The 13043-nt window shown below is 36.8% G+C and overlaps 1 protein-coding gene across 1 annotated transcript; it reads right to left on the bottom strand.

The window, feature by feature from the left end:
* Positions 1 to 2573: 2573 nt before the first annotated feature.
* On the bottom strand, positions 2574 to 9669 carry LOC115425353 (eosinophil peroxidase-like). Its single transcript, XM_030142847.1, has 16 exons — positions 9631 to 9669; positions 9423 to 9485; positions 9107 to 9188; positions 8844 to 9019; positions 8637 to 8760; positions 7908 to 8037; positions 7590 to 7796; positions 7135 to 7492; positions 6259 to 6419; positions 5756 to 6014; positions 4803 to 4973; positions 4474 to 4711; positions 4163 to 4362; positions 4035 to 4076; positions 3879 to 3920; positions 2574 to 3722 (listed from the first exon to the last, which is right to left on the bottom strand). The coding sequence occupies exons 2-16, from the start codon at positions 9481 to 9483 to the stop codon at positions 3298 to 3300; spliced, it is 2676 nt and encodes an 891-aa protein (XP_029998707.1). The 5' UTR covers positions 9484 to 9485; positions 9631 to 9669; the 3' UTR covers positions 2574 to 3297.
* Positions 9670 to 13043: the final 3374 nt, after the last annotated feature.

Raw genomic sequence — 13043 nt, 5'->3', positions numbered from 1 at the left:
TTATTGACAGTGGTCTACAGTTTTTGTTTTGTTTTGTTTTTGGTTTTTTTATTTTTGTTTTTTGTTTTTTTTATTGCCAGCCTCAGATGTAAATGTGCTAAATCTGACATACTTTAATAGGATGACTTGGAAAACAAATGACAACAATTCTGCTTAGCTGATGTTTTCAGTGTATAGATAAAGTGTTACTATATTGGTTTGTCTATATGTATACAATAGATTAATAAATCTACTAGAAGGAACCTTTAAAGTGTATTGTAATGTGCAGACAGTGTTTTGAAGTAGATCTTGTAGCTCTGGGATAAACATTTGGAGTAAAACCCATGTTCTCATAAATTACTAAATGACTACCAGCATTTTTGACTGAATTTTTCTTTATTGATGACTTAAACAGGCTACGTTTTGCTACTTTTTTTTTTTTTTTTTTTTTTTTTAATTTTGGAGGCATTTTAAGTATCAGCAGAAGTGAATAAAGGCCTCTCAATGGAAAATATTGTGCAGTTCAGATCTACATTTATTGATGCAATGCTTGATGTTTTGTGGTTCAGATATCCACTTATTCAGTACTTTTATAGTCACTTTAGCAGACATGTGGTTTAATAAGTGCAAAACCTACCTTTTTCAAACATGCATACTGTGTTTTCAAAGCTTCTCATAGGAGAGACAGCACTAAGGACCAGTGTTGTCCATGTGCTGCTGGTCAGAACATTGTGGATGTTGTGTTGTGGTCCATTTGTTGCACCCATGCAAACTTCAGTCCCACAGGTGCGAGAGGTTCCATCCTGATCATCACAACCCACAGGACTTGCCGGCTAAATGTGTGGCTTTTCTAATTTGGTGAAGCGGAGAGAAGGGGCGAAAATGGGGGATTAGTCAAACCACAAACGTCTTTCTAATCAGTTTAACCCGCTGAGACGGTCAGCCCGTGTGTTTTAGGGGAGGAGGTGAGGGGGGAATCAGTGACTGCTAAACCAAACAATGGGGTATCGTGTGCCGCTCGTCCTCTCCGGCATTCCCCTGCTCCCATGGGACGCGCACAGCCACTCTCTGTGGATGGCACTGTGTCCACGGAGGTCAGGAGGGGCGTGGCGTGTGTGTGTATGTGCGTGTATGTGTGTGTGCGCGCAGAGGGGGGAGGAGGCTGGAGAGTGTGTGTGTGTGTGTGTGTGTGTGTGTGTGTGTGTGTAGGTGTGTGTGTGTGTGTGTGTGTGTGTGTGTGTGTGTGTGTTGGGGGGGGAGATGCTGGAGACGCAGCAGCTGGTTCCCGTCCCTCCTCTCCTCTGTGCAGAAAACAACGGAGCTAATGCGACCTACCACGTCTCCTATCGATTGTCATATATTGCTGTTTTTTCCTTTTTTGTTTACTTATTTAGGCAAAGATGCAGATATGCCCAGGGGAGTGTCCATATTTGGAATTAAAATCCGAAACCATCATCTGCTGAGTCTTGGGCTTTAGGGTGAATTACACTCAAGAGGAAAAAAAAAAAAAAAAAAAAAACTCCAGGGTCAAACACTGCCAGGCACATGGTTCATCTTTGTTATTATTATTATTATTTTACTGTATGTTTTGTTACAGTTTCCCCTACAAACTCTCAGTTGCATCTGTTCAGCACATATTTGCAAACATTATGATTAGCCTATAATGTTAAAGATATCATGTACTGGCATTATTATTTCCACCACTTATTTAGAGTTGTCACATCATGGAATCTTCTGATCATAATAAAAGTGATCTTAAATAAATTAACATTACCAAATAGGCCTACACCTACGTTTTATCTGGAAAAAGAAGTTTGGTTGTTTCCTATCATAGTCCAATCTAACACATTAAAGTAATGATAAGCAAATATATCACTGGGTTTTAAGTTGAGAATTTCCACACACTGAGGCTCATACTTATCCTTTACTTTCAGTCCAGTGATATGATGCTGATAAAGATTTGAGGATGATAACTGAATCCAACATTTATTTTTTTTTTTAAAAATTTATTTTTTATTTTTGCATTAAACAACTGCAACTGAGATCTCATGTACCCCTCTGTGGAATATTTATTTTCTTTTTGAAGACATCACTTGAATCCAGTCCACATATCTAAGAAACTTATTGTGCTGTTTTTGTGGAGAGCTGTGAATCCGAAATTCTCTCATCTTTTCTGGAAACATTATTAGGATTTGAACAGAGGTGGCACCCCAACTAAAGAAAAAAGGTTTCTGTCCAGCCAATTGTAAATATAATCACTTTAGAGGAAAACTCAGTTCTTATACTAACAAATGTCCCTATGCTTTAATAGAATCTGTGCTCCATTTTAAGGGAGCATATTTTTAAAGCATAGTTGGGTTTGTGACCATCAGACTAGCGTTCTCAACATTATCTTTAGTTGTTGGTGCCATCTGCTGGTTTGTTCAAGCTCATCACCAGCTACTGATTTCAGAGACTCTCAGTTCATTATCACACATCACATGTTAATCTCTATCCTTATAGATTTCATACAGTTACTGTTAATTACTCTGAGTTCAGCATCAGGTCGTTTTATAATGAATAATCAGAATTATTGGACAGTGAGGCAGAGGTTCATTTACTGACACTTCATTTATTAAAGTCACTGAAAACAATTCAAAGGTCCTTCATTCTGGTAAGACAAAGCAGGCCCTGTAGTTTTAGCTTATCTATAGAGGATTTGATTTTACATTTGTTTAACTGGTGCACCTGCAGAAACCTTCAAAACACACAAAAGATTAATTTAGCATAAATACAGATGATATGGTTAAATAATTTACCAGGAGTTACAATAAATACCATAAAGAAGTCAAGACAATTTAAAAAGACAAAAGATTGTTCCTCAGTTACTTCTTAAACACAGATATACTGACTCATCCATTTACAATATTAGTGCATTGCTAGCATCCCTTCAACTTTTGCAAGTTTTTGAAGAAACCAAAATCAAATAATGCCACAGGTTTGTAAACATTTGGGTTTTCTATGAATGAGGAGTCACTAGAAAAATGTAAAGCTTTCTTTTTTCAACACTACATGTTTTAATCCTTTAACATCCCTTTATAATTCTTATGTGTAAACTCTATGCATCATTTTATCCCCAAAAGAGGTTCAGCTGGAGTTCACTCACACAGCAGTTCAAGGCCCTAAACATTAGTGTATCACATGTAATTGCAAAGAAAAGTTTGACTAGTGTAAAACTTTGTATTTCCTGAAACAGAGCATAAAGAATGTATTTAATCATTTATTGTTTACAATGGTTTGAGTTTGTTCTGTGGCTCAGCAGCAGCAGTGACAGGGCATTTAATCTTCAGTGAAAAGTAAGGCCCCTGAGAAATAGCTGTCTTTGGTCAAACCATTGCCACTTTCACGGCTCACCACGTACACCTTGTCTCCCTTGTTCAGTCTGGTTAGTACAGTCCCACTGACATGGAAGTAACCATTCTGCCTTGTGGTGTATACATGGTAAATTCTGTCACCATTACGCATCACATCGATCTGAGCAGAAGTACGATAAACATTGCCGCTAACGTGGAACTCATACACACCTGAGGTGGGACATACAAAAAAACCCCTCTTAAGGTCATAGGTGTTCTGTTCATTGTAGATGACCTTCTGGAAGACAATGGGGCGTTGAGCTTTGGGATAGCTGCTCCCCAGTTCCACAGAGAAAGCAACTTTAGGAACAGGACCAGGTGGTCCTGGAGGGCCTTGTTCTCCTTGGGGTCCTACATGATAAAATACATAATAACATTTATATCAACAGAGTATTCCATTAGCAATATTTTTAAATCTTAATTCTGAATTATTATTATTATTATTATTATTATTATTATTATTATTATTATTATTATTATTAATTAGTACACAAGCACTGGATTTACCTCTTGGCCCTTGAGGCCCACGAGAGCCGCCCTCTGAAGCAGCTAAAGAGAAACAAATCAGTAATTTAAAAATGGCACTATTATTATTATTATTATTATTATTATTATTATTATTATTATTATTATTATTAATTAGTACACAAGCACTGGATTTACCTTTTGGCCCTGGAGACGAAGGAGAGCCGCCCTCTGAAGCAGCTAAAGAGAAACAAATCAGTAATTTAAAAATGGCACTAATTTTCAGCGGCCAAATGTGTCACAAAGGGCTGAGCTCATTGACTTACCACCCTCCTTCCATGGACTGAGGTCAAAGGCAGGGATGTTGTCACATTGGGTATAACCGGATCCTCTGGGTCGGTATAGGAAAGGCTTCGCAGGAACTTCAGTGATGCCAGTGTTGTCACAGATGATGCGGGCGAGTGATGTTTCCTTTAGAGAGTGCCTCTGTGCTGCAGTGAAGACTCCATCATTCTCCCACCAAAGCCTGAAATGAACAGTTTGTTAATATTCAGAAAAGTATAACTAATATTTGTTTGTACATCAGTAGCAAATATCTCTCAGTAGGGATATTCAGGTTAGCTTCCATGTTTCGTACCGATCTCCTTGGCGAATTCTCTGGAATTGAGTTGCAATCAGACAGGCAAACAGGGGTCCCACTCTTCCTCCATTGACAAATGGCTCAGCTACTCCTCCCAGCCACACATCAATATTGTCAGGCGTACCATACAGGTTGAGTAGTGCATTAGCCAGCTGACGGTTCTTCATCACGTCAGCTAGTTGCTGCAGATTTTGTGGTTGTGAGAGTCCGCAAAACTTCCGCCACTGGTTGTAGCCTAAAAAGGAGTACCAAGTAAGTATAATGTTGTAATGTTTAAGACAAATCTGGAGATAAAGAATCCCTGTGTATAAAGACTTTATAAATACCAGGGAGTCCATGGTCTCTGCCTCTCTGTAGGTTCAACGATGCCAGGTCCAAGGCCAGTTCAGCGGTGAATTTAAACAGCCTGTTTCTTAGCTCATCATGCATCATGTTCTGCTGTGTATTTAGTTTGGCCTTGCGACCCACAAGCCCCCTCAGAATCGGGTCCAAACCACCTGAGAAATCACACACAGGAATTTTAATCAGTTTTTTTTTTTTTTTTTTAACTTAATTTTTATTTGGTTTTGCTCATCAAAATATATAAGATATTTTACATACATTGACATATGTAATCAAACATCCCCATATGGCACACATAAAAAAAACCCAACATCAAAAAAATCTATATCTGCAGTAGATATTGATTACAATTAATCACAAATGAAACATGAATGACTCTATAAATATAAATAAATAAATAAATTAATTAATTATATATATATATATATATATATATATATATATATAACATATACAACCACTTCTGAATGCTTATTGCATTAAAAGCTTAATCATGGGACTTCATCTCTTTGTAAATAGCTCTCCCTGAATTCTAAGTACATATGTAATTTGCTCCATCTGATAGATTTCCCTCACTTTCTCAATTCAAATGTTATATGTTGGAGGTTCAGGTTTCAACCACTTGATTTTAATCAGGTTTTGTATGTATATTGTTCAGGGTGTCCGATAAGTCTCCATACATAGGAGACATAATACATATGGTTCTAACATGTATTTCTTTATATTTCTTCTTTATAGTTCTTCAGCAGTGGAGGACACGCATTGAAATGTGTTCCCGATAAAATGGCAGTCATATAGAGCATATTATATAAATAAAAATGGTTTATGTCAAGAAATGTTTATTTTTCCTATGTATGGAGACTTATGGGACACCCTGTATTTGTGTTATTATTTATTTGCCTTTCTGAGGGACAGAATTGCATGTTTTTGTCCATACCTTGAAAGAGAATCCTCCATGGTGTAAAGAAGGTTTTATGCAACAGTTGGGTGGGGTAATCTGGGTGGTCTTTGTAGTTGTTATCAAGACGGAAAATGAAAGGCTGAACCATCAAGTGAGCAAACCTAAAGGCAGCTGTTGCAAACACATTTGAGATGGTGGGGTTGACGTCCTCATCATAACCAGGATAGGAGGACAACTTCTTGGCCATGATGTCTGGACCAAGAATGTGAGGTAAGAAGTCTCTGTATGTAATTATCTGAAGGACACAACACAATACAAGACACAACTACATTAAGTAAGAGTCTGAGAATACATCAGTCTTGAATGTTTTCATTAACATGTGAGGGATCTGTTCTTGATGTTTCTATCAAAAAAAAATACACTCATACCTCTACCCCTCTGTTTTTCAGTTGATAGCCATGGTCAAATTATTGAAATAAACAGATGATAAATAAACAAAAACAAGCCGTATGTTTCATGCAGATGAGCTTATCTCTTACCTGGAAGTATCCACCCATGATTTTACGGGCCTCTTGGTACAGCCTCTCTCCACCCCAGTGAGGATTCAGAGTGGCCAGGTTTCGAGCCAGACGGTTGTGTTCACGCATGAGTAATGTGTGTAAAGAGGCAAGCGCAATGTTTTCATTGGTACGAACATCACCTAAGTGGAAAAACAGACAGATAAAACAGTAGTTAATAATAGCTTTATGCTTTGATTCAAGCACACACATAGAATCATTAACCCATGAAGACCCAAACATCCACTGGCAACCAAAGTCATTTACTGATATAAAAATTTAAACAATTATTAATCCACTAATCCTATCAATACATGTATATAATTGGTGTAAAATGCAGTTTTTCATTTTTTCATGGTCATCAGATATGATCCATTTGGACGTTCAGAGGCTCTGTAGTGAACATAGACACACCATCATCTCCAACAACACTGACTCACCAGTAAAACCAGTGGAGTTTGATAAAGGACAGTGGATGGACACACTTGATTTATGTTTAGTTAATGAAATCTTGCATTACAAAAGTCACTTTTTCTTCTGTTTTCTCTGTTTTTGATATAAAATCCCTCAACTTTAATCTGAGCTTTTATGGCCATCTGCATGATCAATAAATTAAATGTAGGAAAATACCTGCTTTCCACTTTACAATACAAAATACAGAGCATAATATTATTTAAAAAATGTTAATAAATCACTTAAGAAAGGTTACAAATAGAGAAAAGGTGATGTGGGAACTGCCACAAAACTATCATTGTGTGTTTATGGGTTAAAGGAATGGCCCGAACATGTACAGTCAGATGCTCTGAGCTGTAAGAACATTTGACCCTTTAGGAATTACATCAGCTTGTTGCTACTTACCGGCCAAAAAGCATGGAACCTCCTGGGTGTTATTATCATTTGTTATGCGGCGTCTGGTTTCACACATGTTGGGCCCCACTTCAAAGGGCAGGAGTTCACGACCATTATCAGTGTAATCTTGGTTTACCCTCAGAAGCCCCGCATCTGTGGAAAAGTCTCGAAGGAGGCGAGCTTTGGTTTTATCAGCACCATACACCTGCCCTACATCGATGAAAGCAGTGAGGGTGTTCATCTGTTCACGGACAGTTGGGCTACCGAACGTGTAGCCTGTTGTGCCAGAACCACAGGCTGGTGCAGAGCGGAAGAAGGGCATGCACTCGTGTGAATCATCTGTGAAGTGAGGGTCCTTTGATGGAATCTGTTAAGATGGGAAGTGGCATTTCAGAATGTAGAATAAGTTTGTTTATATGTGAATGCATGTGTTTTTTGTGCAGGTGCTTCATAATGACACTGACCTCAATGGGGAAGCAGGGCTCTTTCCTTTCGCAGGTGTGGTCACAGTCAATTCCATCGTTGAATGACCGGATGGCAGGAGAGTGAGGGGTGAAGGTCAGGTCATGGTCAGTCCACTGTCCAAAGATAGTCACCAGGTGAGTGTAAAGGGGGTCGTCCTCTACATCAGAGTTGGCTGTGTCCAGAATCTGGTTGGAAACAAGTCTCACCTGACGGGAGAGGATGTAGAACATAAACACATAAACAACTACAAGAGCCAAGTTTTTCATTTCATTTATGTTGTAATTAGGGTGTGTAATTTGATTAGATAGGCACAATACCAAAGGAAGTATGTGATTGTTGATTTCATGATCACGGTCCCAACTTTTTGGCAGATTCATACTGTCTTGGTATTCAGCAGGGAGCCAGCGAACGAAAGGTATGTTGGAACTTCCCCAGCGAGGGTTTTGCCTAAGGGGAAAAGAGATAGCTACTATTAATATCATGCATTTTTACTTAAAAAAAAAAAAACAACCTGTGTTGTATAAAGTACTGGAAAGTCATACTTGAGCAGAAGTACAGGTACCCTACCAAAAAACTTCTTTGGAAGAAGTTCAAGTCACCAACTGAAATGTTACTCAAGTTAAAGTCTTTAGTATTCACTGTACTTAAGTATATCAAGTTATCAATTAAATGTACTCTCAAGTAATGAAAGTAAAAGTACGAGTAAATGTTAATAACAACCAAAGACCGTCGGAATTTTGAATATTAGTAAGTTTATCCTGGATTTTAAAACATGATGAAGTAAAAGACAAGGAGTCAAAATATTGAAAAGGATGCCTACATCACACACTTCAAAAACAAGGTTTCAAAAACCTAAACAGGAGTAGGATATTGCTGGTATTAGAGATGTCAGAATTTTGAAGAAAAAAAAAAGAAAGAAAGAAAGAAAGAAAGAAAGAAAGAAAGAAAGAAAGAAAGAAAGAAAGAAAACTATGGCGCTTATGTGACACCTCAAAAGGAGCCTACATTACACTTTATTATCGGGTTGAAGCCTTCAGCAGACTCACCTGTTGTTGCAGTCACTGTTTGGGCCGCGGAACCCGGATGAAAAGTCGCAAGATTGTACACGACTACGCGGAGAGCAGCCTGTCAGATTTGCGATGACTAGTAGATCTTCCTCAGAGATAAGATCTAATGAACAGAAACACAAAACAGGTGTCTCAACGAGAATCTCACAAAATCCTGTAAGCAAACGATCTGAACCGATGACATACCTGTCGCGTTGATAGAACGTCTCCGGCGTCGCGTCAAAGAGTTTCTGAGGGACTGAACCGTCAAATCCATGTAGTCTGCGGAGCGCACCGCATCCCTGCTGACTCCTACAGGCTGCTTATGCAACCTGTAGATGTGCTTGAGGGAGCCTGGACTTCGCTGCATACGATCAATGCTCCTGTCATGTGAATAGAACAGATTTATTAGCTTTACATGTCACTGGTCTGGATTTCTACCGCTATGCTGAATCAGGTTTTGCGCTCACTCTGTTCTGGAGTATTTATAAGCTGCGTCCACTGTGGCCTTGGCCTCCTCCACAGCCCTTTCAATGACACTCCGTGATAATTCTGAAAAATTACAGAAAGGTTAATGCAATTTTAGGACTAATGTAGTCTTAATATTAATGTTTTGTTGAATCCAACACTGACATAATAGTCTAATTATTCGATTCCATTCCAATACAGCATAAATGATTTTTTAAAAAAACATCCATTAAGGATTAAATAAATAAATAAATAAATAAATAATCCATTATGAGATATATCTAAAGCTACATTTATAATGATAGAAATAGTACTTACCGGCCTGTACTTGGCATTGCAAGCACAAGTACACCGCAAATATCAGCAGAAACGGCTTCATATCTGGAAAAAAATACAAAGTGTTCCTTAAATAGGTAAGTGTTCTTTGAATAAATAATCGAAACGCATTCATTTCTTTATACAAAAACGAATATCCTTTGTAAAATAAAAGAAAACAAAACAAAACATCAAAAGCTCAGGTAGTAACCTGTGGTAAAGGTGGAGCTCCTCTTCACTTGTCTCTGACTCCAAGGTTGATTCCTATCCAGTTTCAGGCCCTATTTATAGGAGGCTGCTACGTCCCATAATTCAACGCGACATTTTTTTTGTTTGGAATTTTCGTTTACATAATAATTAGGTAGCCGTAAGAGTATTTTAAAATCCTATTTCCTTCTCTACAGCAGCGTCACGCAAACAGGTGAAGGAAATCCCCGATCTGAGTCAGAGTTGTTGCTATCCCACTTTGATTTTCAATAATCAGCATTTATATGCATTGGGGGGAAAACAAACAAAAAACAAACAAACACACAAAAATACGGTTAAAGAAACAAGTTACCTGCAACAAACCAAAAGAATCACTATTAAATATTGAGAACCTCTCAGAAATTAAGTTCATTTTATTTCATTTTGGTTTATCATTCGTTTGTTTCCCTTTTTATTTTCTTCTTCTTCTTCTTCTTCTTAAAATTATTATTATTATTATTATTATTATTATTATTATTATTATTATTATTATTATTATTATTATTATTATTGTTATTATTAGATAAGTTGTTGTGTTACAACCATAGGATAAAGGCTGTTCCCATCCAAAATTCTAGTGGAAGCAGAACAAATCTTAAATCTAATCATCTGTTTTCTGGAAATACTCAGACATTTTTGGTCATGAATGCAGCGTTTGTCTAAAACACAAATTCGGTGAAATTTTGATGTCATGGGATTTCTTCTTATCTTTTCATATTTTGCACATATAAATGTATGGTATAAAAACACTGTCTGTACTGGCAAGCAGATCTGAAAAACTCTTTAATTGATTAAAAAAATGTATTCATATTGAGACGTATTATTACAAAACGTCAACAAAAGAATCTGCTCGCATTTTTGCTCAAGTAGTTTCATAAAACAAAGCACAACGAAGTGAAAGACTTCGAACATTTCTGATCAAAACAGAATTGTTGTCAAAAAACAACGATGCGGTTTATTTTGTGTGCAGGATTCGAGCTCTGAAAATACTGCAGTTTTTTTGTTTGCAAATAAATACCTGTATTTTTATTTAGAATTCGGAAGTAAAGTCTCCATAATAAACAAAAGTGTTATGTGAGGTATCTCTGGTTTGTGGTTAGGCTACTGCTCAGAGATGTTCAGTATGTAAATTCTGTGAACTGTGCTCAGCTATGAGGATGCTAAAACACAAAGAAAAACACAATGCAGATGATTGATATGTCAGATATGTCGGGTGTCCACATCTTCACACCTTTGACTTTTTGATAAACTACACTCAAAGACGGAAAAAAAAAATTCCGACAGCAACTCCTAACTTCCTGGACCATAATTTGTAAAAGCATTGTCGAGAAATCAGACCACAAAGATGTGCCTCAGCCTATAATTAAAATAAAAGTTCTAACAGATTGATACTGAGACATCATTTTGTGTTTTAAAAAATCGCAACGTGATTATTACAAATTGTAAGGACCCAGTTATGGTTATTTATGTGGACAAAATTCTTTCTGTCTTTTTGTTTTTTTATTAATAAATGATAAAAGTAAAATGCCTCTAGAATAAAAGTAGTGAAATTTTACCAGGCATTGTAAATGAGAAGCTGTACTCAATTGATTTTACCTGGTAAAATAAAGTACTACTAATAATAAAAGGTTTGACTCACTAAAAAAAAGAAAAATTAAGTCAAAAATGCTTGTTAGCTGTAGGTTCCAACATTCAGTCTTGGATCAAAATATGAATTAATGAGACAATGGGTTTTACTCAAGATTAATGTTTGTGTCAGAACTACATCTACTTCAAAACACTGTCCGCATATTATAATAGATTCACTTTTTACATTTGTTCTACAGCAGAAGATTTATAAATCTATTGTATAAATGTACACAAACCAATATAGTAACACTTTACATATACATTGAAAACATCAGCTAACCAGTAATTTAGTCATTTGTTTTTTTCAAATTCATCTTATTAAAGTATCTGTTGAAAATTATTTACCTGATGCTTGACTCAATATTTAAAAGGACTCATGACTATTTTGTCATTTGAGGTTTTACTCAGGTTAGGTGTAGGGTTTAGGTTTAGCTTAGGAAAATCCTTAGCATTATTCTTTAGATTTCAGTTATTTTTCGATGCCTTGTGGGTTCAAAAATAATGTTTCTTGAACTTAGATGTGTAACTATATTGCTTACTTGATGTCTGGGCCCCCACTTTCAGGCTCTAGATGTCAGAGTATCCCATTTCACAAATCTCATTCAATTTGTATCAAGACTATGAATTTATTTGTTTCTGAATTAAGTCAACTGAATTGAAGAGGGATGTAGTAAATGGCCTAATTCTGACATTTAGCTTTACCAGGATGAAGGGTCTCTGTATATAATATGATCATATATACACAGGGTGTCCCAAAAAAAATGTATACAAACTTGAAATAATTGTAAAGTAGGTGTTTGTTAAAATTCATTTAATTTTCAGAATGTAATAGAATTTCCAAACATCATTTCATTGTTTTTTCACCGCCTGGTCTCAAACTGACATCCGTTCTGGTCCAGACTCTGCTGACAACGCAAAGCAATAGAATCACACACATCACAAAACAATTCCCTTGGTATTTGCATGCATTCACATTCAGTGGCTGCTCTCAATTCAGCGACTGTTGCAGGTCTCATAGGGTAGACTTTGTCTTTTAGGTATCCCTATAAAACAGTTCTATCAGTTTCAAACTTATCTCTAATTCGAGTGATGGTAACTTGCGTTGGTGGTTCTTTTTGAAACTCCCTCCTAAATTGTCTTTGCACTTCAACTGCGTTTTCATACTTCCAGTAGCATTTTAGAGTGAAGTTCCTTTCTTCAAAGTTTAGTTTGGCTGCCGTCATTAATTCCAATGGGTTTAATCTGCAAAAAACAAACAATTGAGTTATCAGCTGCTGAAGTGTGTATACATTTTTTTTGGGACACCCTGTATATAAAATTGATTTTATTTTTTTCCTGTGCCTTATCAGAATACAGTACCATAGGTTTTTGCTTATACTACATTAAAAATGTCAGCTATACCTTAATTCATACCAAAACAATCCAAATGTAATTATTAAAAAATGGACATCTTGTAATGTAGCATATGTAGAAGTTGGCATAATGAACAATAACTGGAGGAAATATTGTAAACAGAGAGCATGAGGGACCACTAACAAACAGAGATTAGGTTATTACAGTTAAGTTATCACAGTCTAAACAAAAAACTGGACTGACAACACAACTGCACTTGACAGTAAATGCTGGAACAGGCTCTACCTGCTGAGGAGCTTCAGGGAACAGGGAGAGTGCTCGAGGCTCTTTTTGACCCAGTGGTTACATCATACATCTTCCATAGGGTGGTCTGCAGGGACAGCAGCACTTGTAGGA

The sequence above is a fragment of the Sphaeramia orbicularis genome, chromosome 9 (genome assembly GCF_902148855.1).
Source record: "Sphaeramia orbicularis chromosome 9, fSphaOr1.1, whole genome shotgun sequence".
Classification (NCBI taxonomy): Eukaryota; Metazoa; Chordata; class Actinopteri; order Kurtiformes; family Apogonidae; genus Sphaeramia; species Sphaeramia orbicularis.
This window is presented reverse-complemented; position numbering and strand designations above follow the sequence as displayed.